At 51.5% G+C, this 13,651-nt stretch overlaps 1 protein-coding gene across 6 annotated transcripts in view; it reads left to right on the top strand.

The window, feature by feature from the left end:
• Positions 1-13,651, top strand: part of LOC100116939 (homeotic protein spalt-major) — an 81,940-nt gene that overhangs the window by 24,878 nt on the left and 43,411 nt on the right. The window contains exon 1 of one of the 6 annotated variants that reach the window (XM_008209623.3): positions 1,522-3,109. The exons of the other annotated variants lie outside the window; for them this stretch is intronic. Coding sequence (XP_008207845.1) covers positions 2,995-3,109 — 115 coding nt within the window. The 5' untranslated portion in view covers positions 1,522-2,994. Of the gene's footprint in view, positions 1-1,521; positions 3,110-13,651 lie in introns of those variants that run through there. 6 annotated transcript variants of the gene reach the window in all.

The following is a 13,651-nucleotide window of genomic DNA, read 5'->3' as shown; positions in this document are numbered from 1 at the left end:
ACCACAGTGTGCCGCAGAGTTTGCAGTTTAAGATCATGCGAACAACTGCATCAGCGCAGAGAGTCTAGAAATCTATACGGAGTTGTGCGAATGTCGTAAGCGATACGTTTGATTTACGGTTCGCAACGAGGTCAAATGCGTTGCGCGACCAGCTGCAACGACTGGCAACGCGAAATATGATTAGCTCAAAGTCAGGTTGTATTACTCTTTCCGAGTTTTATCAAAGCGCAATAGTGTCCAAATGAGTCGAGTGCATCCCGACGTTCTCTGCCGCTGGCGGTGTACAGTAGTGTACACTGTACACACGTACAACACGTAGGTATAAACTCTCCCTCGCCACTCGGGGCTCTAGCCGATCGATGAAGAAGGAGCGAACGCGCACACCAGCAACAGAGAGCAGGCTAGAGCATCTCTCTACTCTACTCCCTGCTGCAAGCTCCCCCGCACACACACACGCACTCGCTCACCCCCGCAAGAAGCAGAGTGAGAGCGAGAGAGGGAACGAGAGAACGGGCGATCCGCGATTCTACCCCGCCTGCAGCGGAGAGACAGCGAGAAGATAACGCGCGCGCGAGGGGCGCATATAAAATCATAGAGAGCCACCGCCGCGGCTGTATAATAACGCATAAGGAGGCGGAGTGTGCAGAGCGAGCGCGATAAGCTCCGCCCACGCGGAGCTCCGAGCGCCGGCCGCTGGCGGGGAGAGCCGCGCACCGGGTGGGGATAGCCGAAGGAGCGCCGCGCGAGAGAGGAGATGGATTGCGCGAGCGCCTACACTCGCTGCGTCTCTGTCTCTCGAGCACTCATTCAGCCGACTGCCGAGTCCCCCGACGCCGATGCTGGACCTGCGTGCCGGGGCTGTTCTCGGACTGCGATTAGCATTAGTTTTGGCTAATTTTTTCACTGCCCTATGCTGATTTCCTCTCCTCGAAGTTTAGTCGGTGTTTCACTGACTTGGCCATTATCGCCGATCGCGGTTTATTTTTGCCCCGCGTGACGAGTGAATGAATCATCGATCGATCGCACTCGAAATGAGAGAAAAAACGCATCGGAGCACGTGTGTCGTCGAGGCATAGCAAAGAACGGCAGAGTCGTCCTCGACGGCGCGCATGTGTGCAATCGATCAGAGGCATGACATCGCTGCACAGAGCGGAGAAAGACACTCGCGGACTGGACCTTGACGCTCGGGTCCTCTCTCTCTCTCTCTCTCTCTCTCTCTCTCTCTCTCTCTCTCTCTCTATCAGCACCCACACGCTCGCGAACTCGCGCTGGGGGAGGAGGGGGGGCGAAATTCAGCGGGGGTTGCTGCCGGTGGGGGAGTCGGCGCGCACACACTTCTCTCCCCACTCCCGGGCGATTCGCACACACGCACATCCAGGTCGGCGCGAGCGGAGGGGATAGCCCTGCAAAAGGAAAACGCACGCGGAAGGAGAAAGAGAGGGGCGGCGTCGCGACGCCGAGACTCGGAGCGGGCGAGAGAGAGAGAGAGAGAGAGAGAGAGAGAGAGAGAGATCGAGCCATCCGTCGAGTCTCGCTCTCTCCTCTCGCGGATTATTTCGCGATACAGGCGCACACACGCAGCGGCGGCTCGGCGTGCACGGGTGTGCGTGAGCGAAGAAAGAAGGAGCGACGGAGAGGGAGACAGGCGGCGAGCGGAGCGAGGGAGCGAGACGGCGGTGTGTGCACGTGTGTGCGCGCGCGCGCGCGCGCTGTCTGTCCCTCGGGCAGCGGCAGCAGCAGCAGGCCAGCCTCGGCGAGGAGCGAGAACACGAGCGCACTATAGTCGTCCGGCGGACGCGGATGCACGCTCATCGGCAACTACTATACAGCCCGCGCCGTACTACACACGTACACTTGCGCGTAATACGTGGGACGCCCCCTACGCCTCTCTCGCTCTCTCTCTCTCTCTCTCTCTCTCTCTCTCTCTCTCTCTCTCCGTACACGCGCGCATCCGGGTATACACGTATACGTGTGACGGGCACATGACGAGCGATAACGGCCGCAGTGGTAACAGACGGAGAAGAGCGAGCGAAGTAGTAGCGGTGAGCAGCAGCTCGTCATCATCGTCCTCGCGAGATCTCTGCATCCCTCCTTCTCTCTCGACGTCGGCCGTCGGCTGCTACAGCAGCAGCAGCTCTCTGCCCCTCTCTCTTCTGCTGCGCGCGGCGGCACAGTGTTAGTGGCAGCGGCAGCAGCACCGTACAGCACGGGAGAGCGACAGTCACTCGCTGGCGGCTATGATTGATCGTCCTACGATAGCCGCCCGGTGGATTATTCGCAGTGCCGGCGGCTCTCGCTGATCAGGAAACCTGCTACCGGTGCACGCGCCTACTACTACGCGGTGTGCTCTCGCGACACAGGATAGTACAGTGAACAAATTGTGATACTCGATTGTTGGTGACAATTCGGATGATCAGTGCAAAGTGTTGTTGTTGTTGTTGTTGTTGTTTGTTGTTCTCGCCGTCGCCGTTGACAATGCATCGGGAGCCGCGAGAAGCGGAGCAACAACGACGTCCGGAGTCTCGGCGCCCATGACTGGCCGGAGGAAGGCTGGCAAAGTAGCGGCATCAGCAGGGACGACACCGGTGGGCATGGAACCATCGTGGAGGTGGAAGAAGTGGATCCCGAGCAGGGAGTCGACGACGACCGCGAGGATCCCTGACGGTGCGAGGACCACTGTGCTCCAGTGATCGGCCCCGTAGCTCAACTCACGCCTACGAGCTTCGGAATACGCATAACGAGTGAATAAGAGGGACGGACTGAATGTCTCGGCGCACAGGTCCGAGGAGGTCCTTCGAACCTAACTGTTTCCGTAGTGACTCAAAGATTCGTGCGCTTTTCACGCGACGAGTGAGGAAGTGAGGCTTCCACAGCCCGCATACCTGCTGTGCAGGCGTATAACGGAGCCGACGGCGCGCGCGCTCCGAAGCAGGCGCGGCGGCAGCAGCAGAAACAGCAGAAGAAGACGAGAGGCCTGCAGTAGGCGAGAGGGAGATGTCACGGCGCAAGCAGGCTCGACCCAGCCGTGCTAACCTCGAGGACGAGCTTGTCCAGGGAGCCTTGCGGATCAACGCGCAGTTGGTGCAGGGGAGCCTTGCGCTCGATGCCCGTAAGTGTTCGATTCATCTTTCTAGCCCTAAGAGAACCCGCGAGCGAGCTCGGGCGAATTTCCAAGCTGGAAACTGGAGTTTACACATGCAGGATCAATAACGCTGCATGGACTGTTATTCAAATCACGCGGCATTCCCGCAGTCCATCCATCACGGCCGCGTATCAAAGTTGCAATGAAAACGATTATCCGTCATTCGACAATCGAAGATCGTATATTCTTAAAAACAGCTCACGCGAAACCTTCGGGCAGCGGTGTATGTATTATAGGCGTGTACGGATCTGGCCTTCGACCGGACGACGACAAATTTAAAATACACAATCGCGGCTTTTGTACTCGGTCGCCCATTTTTCTACGGCCAACTGCTCCATAGTGCCCGAGAATCGTCCACTTAATAGTTCCCGTGTGTCACAGCTCGAGAGGTGGGCGCGTGCGGCGTATTTTTCAAAAGTCGAGAGACGATCTTCTCTCAACACCAGAGGGGGGGGGGGAAGGTCGTGTGCGAGCGTTTGTGCCGCGCGTCCGTGTCGCTGGAAATATAATCGTTCGCCGAGCCGAGCAGAGAATTCCGCATCGGGGACTTTGTGCGTTGGTTTTTCTCTCTTTCTCGCTCTCTTTCTCTCCTCTCGCCGAGCATTGTCTCCCGATATTTATGGGCTGCGCAGACAGGTTGTGTGTGGATATTGCGTAAACGCATCGAGGAGCGCAGGTTGTGCGAGGCTAGAAGAGTTTAGCTAATGCCTCTCGAATAGAAGAGTACAGGAGAAGCGACGAGTATTTTAAAACTGCCACGGGTGACTAATTGCGCGATTACTGTTTTTGCGCTATCGCCTCTCGATAAATATGAATGTTTACAACGGCATTCGATTCATTAACCGGAACTCGACTGAATTCACCGAGAAATAGAACGGCACTCGTAAATTTAAAGCGATACGCTCTCGACGCGCTACACAAAAAAAGCCTTCCATTCGTAAAACTATATGTCCGGACGGTCGAAAAAAAAAAACACCGAACATTTTTACTAGAGATCGGTAAAAAAATATGACAAAGAGCGTCGACGACGCAGCTTGTAAAACGTCCGCTCGAAAAAGAGAGAGACAGAAAAGTGCACTCGACTCTCGCGCGCGCAGGTCAGCTGCAATAAATTCCAACACCACCCACGAGAATGGAAGTGGCACGTATGGTCGCTCTCAAAGAGAGCTGGCCTTGAAAATTTCGTGGCGTCGTAAAAATTTCGGTGCTGCACGCGCTCCACTACTGCCGGATTTTCGAGCCGTGAGCTCGCCGCTGACAGGTTTGCGAGGGACGATCACGCGGGGCTTTGTCGAATTAATTTACCATCGGGAGATTAAGACGCGCGTCTAGAAAAGTCAATTTGTTCTTAATTGCTATTATCGCAGTTTGGCCGATTTTTCGCCAATTCGAATTTGTCGAGCCGATAAGTTTTTGCTCGATTACATCAGGCGGACGTTGACGTTAATGAAAAATCGCGCGACGATGACTGCACAACTATACACGTTTAGCGATTTAAATGGGTTCGATTAGATTTATGTAGAGAAAATTGTGTAAGCGCGGACGAGGCGCGCGCTTCCGTGAAATTATTAGAAACAAGGATGTAACGCAGCGACTTCGACTGTGACGTGTACGCGTACATAATCCCACAGTAATATATGCAATAAAAGCAACGAAATAAACTTCTCTCCAATCGTTCAAACCCAACACGCCGATAATAAATTCACGGGAGAGCGCAGAGCCCGCAGCAGCCGCGCTCGCGCGAGCAAAGTAATGTACTATTGTACTGACACGCGTGAGTAAAAGAGAGTCCCATTTCGAAACAATAAAAGGATCGCGGATAATCGAAGCTTGTGTAAAAGCCAGTTAGCTGCGCGCGCTCTCTTAGATCTGCCTGACGGTTGACGCGTCTCGGGGACTAGAGAGAGAGAGGGTATTATAATCGTGATAAGAAATCACGAAAAACTCGAGCGATCGGCCATTGGCGCGCGACGGAGCGAAAATTCCGGTTTTTTCGCCGCCACGGTTGCTCGGCTATGGGTTTGAATATTCATTTATCGGACGAAGCGTTGTTTACGTGGCTGTTATGCGTGTACGACGGCACTTTGAGAACCCGGGAGGGTGTTAATAAAGCCTGTTTTTCGTTGTACTTAGCGATTCATTTGCAAATCGACTGTAGTGCTTCAACTAATACCTTTCGTTTCGCGTAACACGACTTTGATGTCACCGTCTCGCGATAACAATAAGCGATAGAAGCAATTTCAGTTTGGCCATATCAATATAGTTAGATTGTGGAAGAGAACCAGATATACGCCAACGTTCTCGAAAGATTCCGTTCAAACAGTGCCGATAATTTGTAGATAGATTTGTAGAAATCGAGGAATTTCGAGTCCATCCTGTCCTTGGATTCTTCGCGGGTTCTAAGCGGAGAGCCGTGGAAAGTTTCGTCGCCTTATCTTAAGTTCATTCATACTTGCGTGTACATAATATAATGATAGCTAGATGACACGCGCGCTTTTGAAGTCGCGAGTAGTTCCTCAGTCGGAGGATTTCGATCTAACGGCGTTCGAGAATAATTTCGGTCCATCGATGAAAAAATTTATATCGAATTATAATGTCTTAATGGCTGGTGAATTCGTCCGTTAGTTTTTACGAAATCGACGTGTGTGTGCAATGTTATGACACTGAAACGCCTTGTTGCCGACAATTAGAAAGTCGAATTTATCGCGGCTGTCTTGAAGCTATCTATTGAATAAGTTTTTCGGCGTGTCGCGAAGAATATTGATAAACCGCGAGATTTCGATCGTCGCATTAGTCGACTATTGAATTCAAATGCCACGATCGTTGCAAACATATGCAAAAAATAAAATAATTTCCTGATACTAGTTAAAACGAACTCAACTCGCGTATGAATGTGTATATGGAAGACAGCATTGAAGTCGCGTTACGTTCAATTGACGTGTCAATTTACCACGGCTATCTTCGACCAATTTAAATACAATGATGATGAAGTTCGCTAAATATTCTCACAATTGATAATCGTGAAATGCGCTTATTAAATGTACCTATTTCGGCGCCGTAATTACTAAACACGAGCGCTTGCTGTGTCCAATTACAAGATGCAAAATCGACTATCAGACTAATTGCAAAACATTCAATGCTAATGCTAGATATTTCAATCGTGCGTCGTTTCTCGCGCGAGCACAATTTTCACCGATTGCCAGCTTTTTCTTCACGATGTTCAGAGTATTTTTCGCAAAAATAAGGAAAGCGCGTCGATTCTCGAGAAAATAAATCAAATAAACGATCAAAGCCAATGGCCAGCTCGCTGCGCATCTGCGATTGAAAGCGTGCCGCAGATAGCATTGAGATGTAGGATAAATTATTGCATCGTGTGTATGAGAGAGGCTCGCGGCGACGAGTCATGCAGCGAGCACGTAATCCGAGCAATATTCGCCTATCGATCGCTTATCGATAGACAGACGCTGCGCTTACGTAGACGACGCTGCAGCAGCGCACACAGAGAGACAGAGACTCTGCTGCGACAGTGACGCGGGGAGGAACATAATCGACGCTGACAGGGGCATTAGAGGCGCAAGCGAGAAAGAGAGAGAGAGGAGAAGCGACTCTCGTTGTTGCGCGCGAACTGACATGTGACAAGCAACTAAGGACCGGCTAACATCTGACTTACTACAACTCGAGTCGTGAGTAGCGGGAGGCATATTAATAGAATCAGCTAATATACGCCGGCACTGAGTGCACCCTCTGTCTTTTTCTTTGCGAACAATCCGTCTCTATCTGCCGCGTGGCGTTTAGATGCGCGTCGCCCGTCGTACAATTATGCTCGCTACAACAACAACAATTAGACGCAGGGACGTGCGTGTTAATAAAAATTTATTTCTGATCGCAAGGGATGTTAAGAAACGCCGAGTCAGTCGAGCGCGCTCATTGTCGCGGTGCATATATTTTTAAATTGAGGAATGCCACGCGACAGCTCCTTTGTATATTTATCCGCGTTTTCTTAATTGCGCTGCTCTCGCGAGCCTCGTGACGATCGCCGCTTTGCTCGATTCGCGCCCAAGATTTCAGATAGCAGATACGGCCGATTCTACGATACGGAACATTTTTTCGAAAAAATAATAGAGAATTTATTTTAATGAAAATTTAATGCCACTTGGCGTGTAGCTCGTAAATTTTGCGAACAAGGCGGAGAAAATAATTCGCGGAGGTGCGCTTTATAAATAAGAAATGCAAACTTGGTCGTTTAACTCTCCTCTCGCAGCTCGCGACGAAAGGTGGTACGAAAAAAGAGAGACGCCGGGGACACGCGAGAGAAACAAGAAAGTTCAACAGACCGCCGGTGCACGAAAGATGAAATGCGATCGAGGAAAAAAAACGAGCGACACCGACGAGACAAAACACATTTATAGAACCGAGGTGAAAATAAAAAGAGAGAAAAAAGATCGACAAGGACAGCGTATAATTTGCACGTCGTATTTTTCGCGATATTTCAAAGGATCGCGCGAGAAATATGAATATTAACGCGAGCGCCTCGAGGCTTTACGAGCGATTTACGCAAAACCGAGTAGGATGAAGAGAGAAAGAGAGAAACAGAGAGCATCAACTTTCCGGTTTCTCACCCTTTGTCGCGGCAGTGCGAATATTTTCGGTCGGTCCGCGTGAATCCGGAAAAAGCGTGGGAGTACGGGTCCTCGTGCGTTTGCCAACCCCGACCTATTACAGTTCGAGTCGTCTTTTTCTCCTCTCGCTTTCTCCTCCTCGACAACGTCGAGTAGCGTCTCTTTTGCTGCCGCGCCTGTCGTGTTGTTGTTTCTTTGCGCTCGTCCCCTGGAATAGCGGCTCTGATGCTCTATATTTCAAGTCGGTCCACTCAGCACCTGCGGCCACATTCCGAACAGATTGTTTTTCAATAACTCGCTGCCGAAAGTTCTCGATTACACACGAGGATAATTTTATCGCTTCGAAAAAACAATTAAAGCAACGGCTCGGCGCGAGAAAAAGATGCAATTACTTTCACGTTTACAGTTAGCCGTGCATTCATAATTCATAAAGCAGTATTTATATGTATTATGTAGCCCTGCCCTCGTAAATTAAAACCTGCGCTCGCGCGCACATGCACTTTTACGCGGAGCGCAATCGTCGCACGACTGGCCGAATTTCCTTTTCACTCGCGACCCGTCGCTCGCGCTCTTTATCCCGCAGCCTCGGGAATCCGCGATTCCATATTAAAATCAGACGACGTTGCACGCGAGATCGCCGTGCTTTTTCCTCCTCTCTGTGCATTGATACGTACATAAGCTTTTCGCCGGACAAGCGGTGCAGAGTAATTTGTTGGCCGCGCTCGCGCGACGGACAGTTCATCGCGATAAATTATTTTAACGGCGACGGTGAAAACGGAGCTGCGACGCAGTCGCACGAAGAAAACCTGGCCGCTCGTCATAAATCTCTGCCGGGCTCGGAGTTTTTCTTTTTTCGCTCGTCGTCGTATAATTATTTGCTTTTTGCTCGGTAATGAAGCCCGTGGGCGTGTTGATGTCGGACAAAGAATCCATTAATACCGGATCCGCGCTGCGAGAGGGGGAGGAAAAAATTCGCGGCTTTTCGCGATGTCCGCGCGACGAGCTTTTCGCGCCGCGCTGATCATATTGTATGCACGTGTGCGCGCGCTCGAGGGAGGGAGAGAGAGAGAGAAAATAAAATCCCACTGGCGGCGGACGGAATTTATGGAGCCCGACGCGAGGTGGCTGAGGTTGCGTTCGTGTAGCTCAAGTGACAGTGATTTAAACTGAAGAATGTTAATTATATTATAAAGTACCGGCGGGGGGAACGGGGTGAATCGAGTAGTGCGCTGCGAGCGTAATTTTTGAACCGTTTGATGCTGACCGTTGGCAAATAAATATGTCGGATGTTTGCCGGGCAATTGCAGCATTCAGCCGACTACACTAAATAATGATAAAACAATTGCGCAGCGGCGCGGTTTTCTCGAAGCCTCGGAACGAAATTGCCGCGGCAAAAGGAAAAAAGTTCGATTGTATCTCTCGCGCGCGCGACATATTCTTATTCCGCAGCCCTCGGCGCATGTGAATCCGGCTCCGAAATCTTTTCCACGCGCACGAGAAAGCGGGAGCTAAAAAAATAAGCAAGCGCCCCGCGAACATTATCCGCCGAGAGGCAAGAGAACACACGCTGCACGGGGGACATTAATTAATCTCGAAATGCATCATCCGCCGAGAATTTGTACCGCTTCTCTATACACAGCCGGCTCGCGCTGCACGCAGAAGAGAATGAGAAAGAAAGAGAGGCAGAGAGAAAAAAGCTCACGAGTAGCGCACACACAGCGCGCGACTCTCCGCCTTACAACTTGTTCAAACGTTAATGAGGTCACGGTGAGGCAGCAGGCCGTGCACTGCTGCAAAAGTCGAGAAGCCAGCAGTGGCTCGCCTTTTAAGATCCACGCACGCGCGCGCACACACACACAAACACACACTCGCTCAGTCTCTGAGCATACACACACACACACACACACGTACACGGGGGGCCAATCGATAACAATACACCGAATCGCGGGGAATAATAAGAAGGAGAGAGGGAGAAGAGGAAGAGAGGAGAGAGAGAGGCCTCCCGGATCGTGGGATCGCGCGCTGCGAGATCGCCGGCGATCCAGCCGCGGGCCCGGAGCAAAAAGGCCCCCGAATATGACCCGTCATAGAGGGGATAGCACGTCGCGGCAATAATTGGCGACCTTCCCCACCCTCGCCGCTTCTTCTCTGCTTCCGCGAAGGAATTCGAGCAGCCGTGTTTTGCGCGAATCCACGAGGGCTCGAGACATCGCGGAACAATGAGGGTCCGAAAATGCCGCCGGGGGAAAGATTGGAGGAACCGCGGCGGCAGCGGCAGCAAAAACGGTGTGAACAATTTTTAAGGCCCGCGAGTGGAGATATGCATGACGCGCGCGCTAATCTACAGGGACGTAATGGAGGGGCTGAGCCCGAATTGAACTTGACGTCCGCCGAGATCTCGAGCGAATGTCTGGCATTACTGGGGACAATTTTTTCTACTGCAGATTTTCATCCGTTATGTCAGACTAGACATCACCCCGCGGCTGCGATATGCAGTCGTAACTGCATCGCTGAAATTTCAATGAGCCGTCGTTATGAGAACGTATCAAATGCGGAATCGATAGACGAATAATAAACTTGTGTAAGTCGGGCTCACGATTGTGTAAGATTACCGATTTATATTTATTCGATTATAGTTTAAAAAAGTTTTGCTCTAGCCGCCGTGGCACGTAACAGTAGCATAATAGCTCTTGTCGCGCATTAGGTAAAGCCGCGCGGAAAATACATATTCGATGCGCCTCGCGCTCGAAACAACGTAGCGACGTTCCAAACTCCGCAAAAACCTGCACAAGAGTACAATTATTCATTTTTCTCCGAACTCAAGCGCGACCGAAAGTCTCTCTCACCGCGAGCAACCGCGGCCGCCCCGACGTGCCCGCGCATTACCTCTGCATCGTTTAATTTAATTGTGCAAATATAAATTCGTAAGTCGCCATTAAACAACGGGCGCAAAAAGTTGCGAGAATCCCGTTCGAGGAAGCGCTGCACAATAACGCGAGCTAATAAAAGAATACGCCGCATGTGAGGAGGAAGCGGGGGAATCGCGCACGGAGCGGCAAAAGAAGAGGAGGGAACGCGGCCGCAGGAACGTTAGAAACGACGGATCGCGTCAATATAAATAATATCGCGTAATTGCTGCAATGTTCGACGCGCCGTCAAAGGACCTCGTGCTCCTGCTCCCACATGCGTCGCAGGCACGCGAGGGATGCGCGGCGATGAAAATTTTTCGGGAGCCTGCTGCTCTTTGCTTTCTTATCGTGCAGCCGTGCTTTCTGAACATCGAAAAAAAAATTCTCGTCAAGTCGACCGCATAAAAAGCAGCGAGAAAAAGCATTGATTTTTCGTCAATATTTTGTAACAATTATGCACGCTCGGCCGCGCTCGCCGCCGCCGCTCGTTAATAACGAGCCTATAGCTCTTTTTGCCCCCGTGTCTGCCATACATCGTGCGCTAAAAACGATATTTACCGGCTGCCGGCGCTCTCTATACTCGGGTCTCGAGTCCGCCGCAGTGCGGTACATGGCAACAATGGCGCTACATCAGTGGCTCTCCGTCTTTCGCGACAATGGCGACGATCATCTTCCCCCTCTCTCTCTCTCTCTCTCTCTCTCTCTCTCTCTCTCTCTCTCTCTTGCCCGATGGCTGTATACACACGCCTGACGCGAGCGAGAGAGACGGAGGCAGAGAAAAAGAGAGGGAAAAAAAGAGTTCGCGCAGCGAGCCGCTAATTGGGCGGCAAGGATGGAAGCGCGCGCGCGAGCAAGTAATTTGTTGCCAATTTCACGTTGATGCTGCTGCCGCTTGACGATTTATTGATGGCGCGGCTAGAGCCACAGAGAGATCAGAGGGGAGAGAAAAAACCGAGAGGGAGGAGGAGGGGCAGAGAGACGCGGAGAGGGAATTTCGCACTCGCGGCGCGCGGAAAGAAACCGAAGCCGAAGAGCGGATCTCCGTTTCCGCTTCGATCGCTTTGGAAGATTGTATATGGCCTGATACTCCGCTATTTCCTCTGTTTGGCCGATTGTTTTTCTCGCTCCTCTCTTCGCTTCGCCCCATGGCGGTGCAGCGGGAGGAGAAATTATCGAGACGAGAAAGTTCACTCGAGTCGTGGGTATATTGCCACTGGACCGTTACACTCGTCTTTTTAGGGAATAGCCTCGCAGTGGAATTTTGAAAAGTCTAGTGGGATGTCGTCGCGCGGTCTCTAAACAACAGTACCCGCGTACAAACACGGGCTTTATCCCCCGAGCGAATCTACCTACAGCCATAATGTCGCGAGTGTAAGTGGATATGCCTGGGATTATAACGGGCGCACTCTAAAAGAATTGCAGCCCCCACCTGCTCGCCGCGCATATTCTCCTCCTCCCCTTTAGCTCCGTTCATATATTTTTGTATTCGCGAGCAGCGGCGACTCATAAATGTGCACCCGTGGGACGCCGATGCCTTCACTTATTGACGGTATGGCCGGGACGAAAATAAGCGCTGCCGTGCAATTTTTTCGCTATATTTCAAATCGGTTTTGGCGATGCTATCGATCTAACAATGGAGATTAATTTTAAATTTCCGATAAGCTGATCGGTTTCGCGCTCCGAAAATATTCGGACACGACACGAGATAATAATATGCTCCATAGCGCTATTTCGGTCTCATCGGACAAGTCGGCAAAATATCAGTCAAAAAGGGCGATATCATCGGCATCGGCGAGGAATTCCGGGCCGTCTCGGCGGAGCTTATTCGTCGCAGACAGGGAAACCAATTTCGGTACATTGTCCACTGGCATGGGTGAAGGGCAAGAGCCCAATTGGCAGCGGGCCAAATGAAGATATTTTCAATGTCCGCGCTGAGCGAGAGCGACGCTGCCGCGGCTGCATTCGTCACATACTGGTCGCGCGAGCCGCCTCGCGAAAAAGGCATAAACATGCCGAAAATGCCGTTTGTGATCGGGGCGCGAGCCTGCAACAGAAGAAAGACACAGCGCATCAGCGGCAGCGAGTTCTCGCTTTTCATTCCGGTATATAGTCACGATTGCAGCCGGGCCGATCTATTCTCAAAACGATTCCTCGAATATGCCCCGGTTACTTTTGTTTCGCCCGGCGGCGGAGACAGACGGACCGACAGACCGAGAGAGATCGATGAAAATATATATAGCGAGAGGTGCATTTTTGCCGCGCGCGCGAGAGAGAGAACGCCTTGTTTTTCTGCGCTGCTGCAGCGGCGTACGTACGAGAAGAATGAGAGAGAAAGAGAGAGAGAGAGCTCATCGCCGCCGCCGCTTGATTCGTGGTAATCGTTTCGCTTTCGAGAGAGGATTCTGACTTGCGACTAATAATACAAATGTATCGAGAAAAAAGGAGATGAAAAAAAGCCTCGGCGATAAATTTCCCCCCGGCAGGCCAACGGGGGCTCGCTAAGTTTAGCTTTAATAACGACCCGGCCCGTGTTTACTTTTCGCGTTTTACACGTTCCGGTATTTTTTTCCCCACTCAGTACAACACGGGAATATTGTGTTCGACTATGCCGTAAAGTCGCAGTAAAAGCCGATTCAGAGTTATGTGTACGAGTGCCGGTCGAGGGGCAAGTTTTCTCATAACGTTCTGCGATATGCAAACTGCTACGACGTGTTAATCCGCGCTTAATCGCGCGCAATTACGAAGAAAAATACCCGCGTCGGAGTAACGCGCGCAGAACGGCGTATCATGTTCGCCATTAATCAATTCCGCACCCGCAGTCGCGCGGAATTTTCGTCTTTTTCCGCCGCAGAAATGTTAACGTTTTCATTCGCGTTTGAACGGTTATTCTGATAGTGCTGGCGATTTGAGGAATCCTACCTTGAAACGTCAGAGCGACTCCACGCAGTGCACTCCCTCGCCCTGCAAAAGGCGAAAAAGAA

This window comes from Nasonia vitripennis, chromosome 2 (assembly GCF_009193385.2).
Source record: "Nasonia vitripennis strain AsymCx chromosome 2, Nvit_psr_1.1, whole genome shotgun sequence".
Taxonomy (NCBI): Eukaryota; Metazoa; Arthropoda; class Insecta; order Hymenoptera; family Pteromalidae; genus Nasonia; species Nasonia vitripennis.
This window is presented reverse-complemented; position numbering and strand designations above follow the sequence as displayed.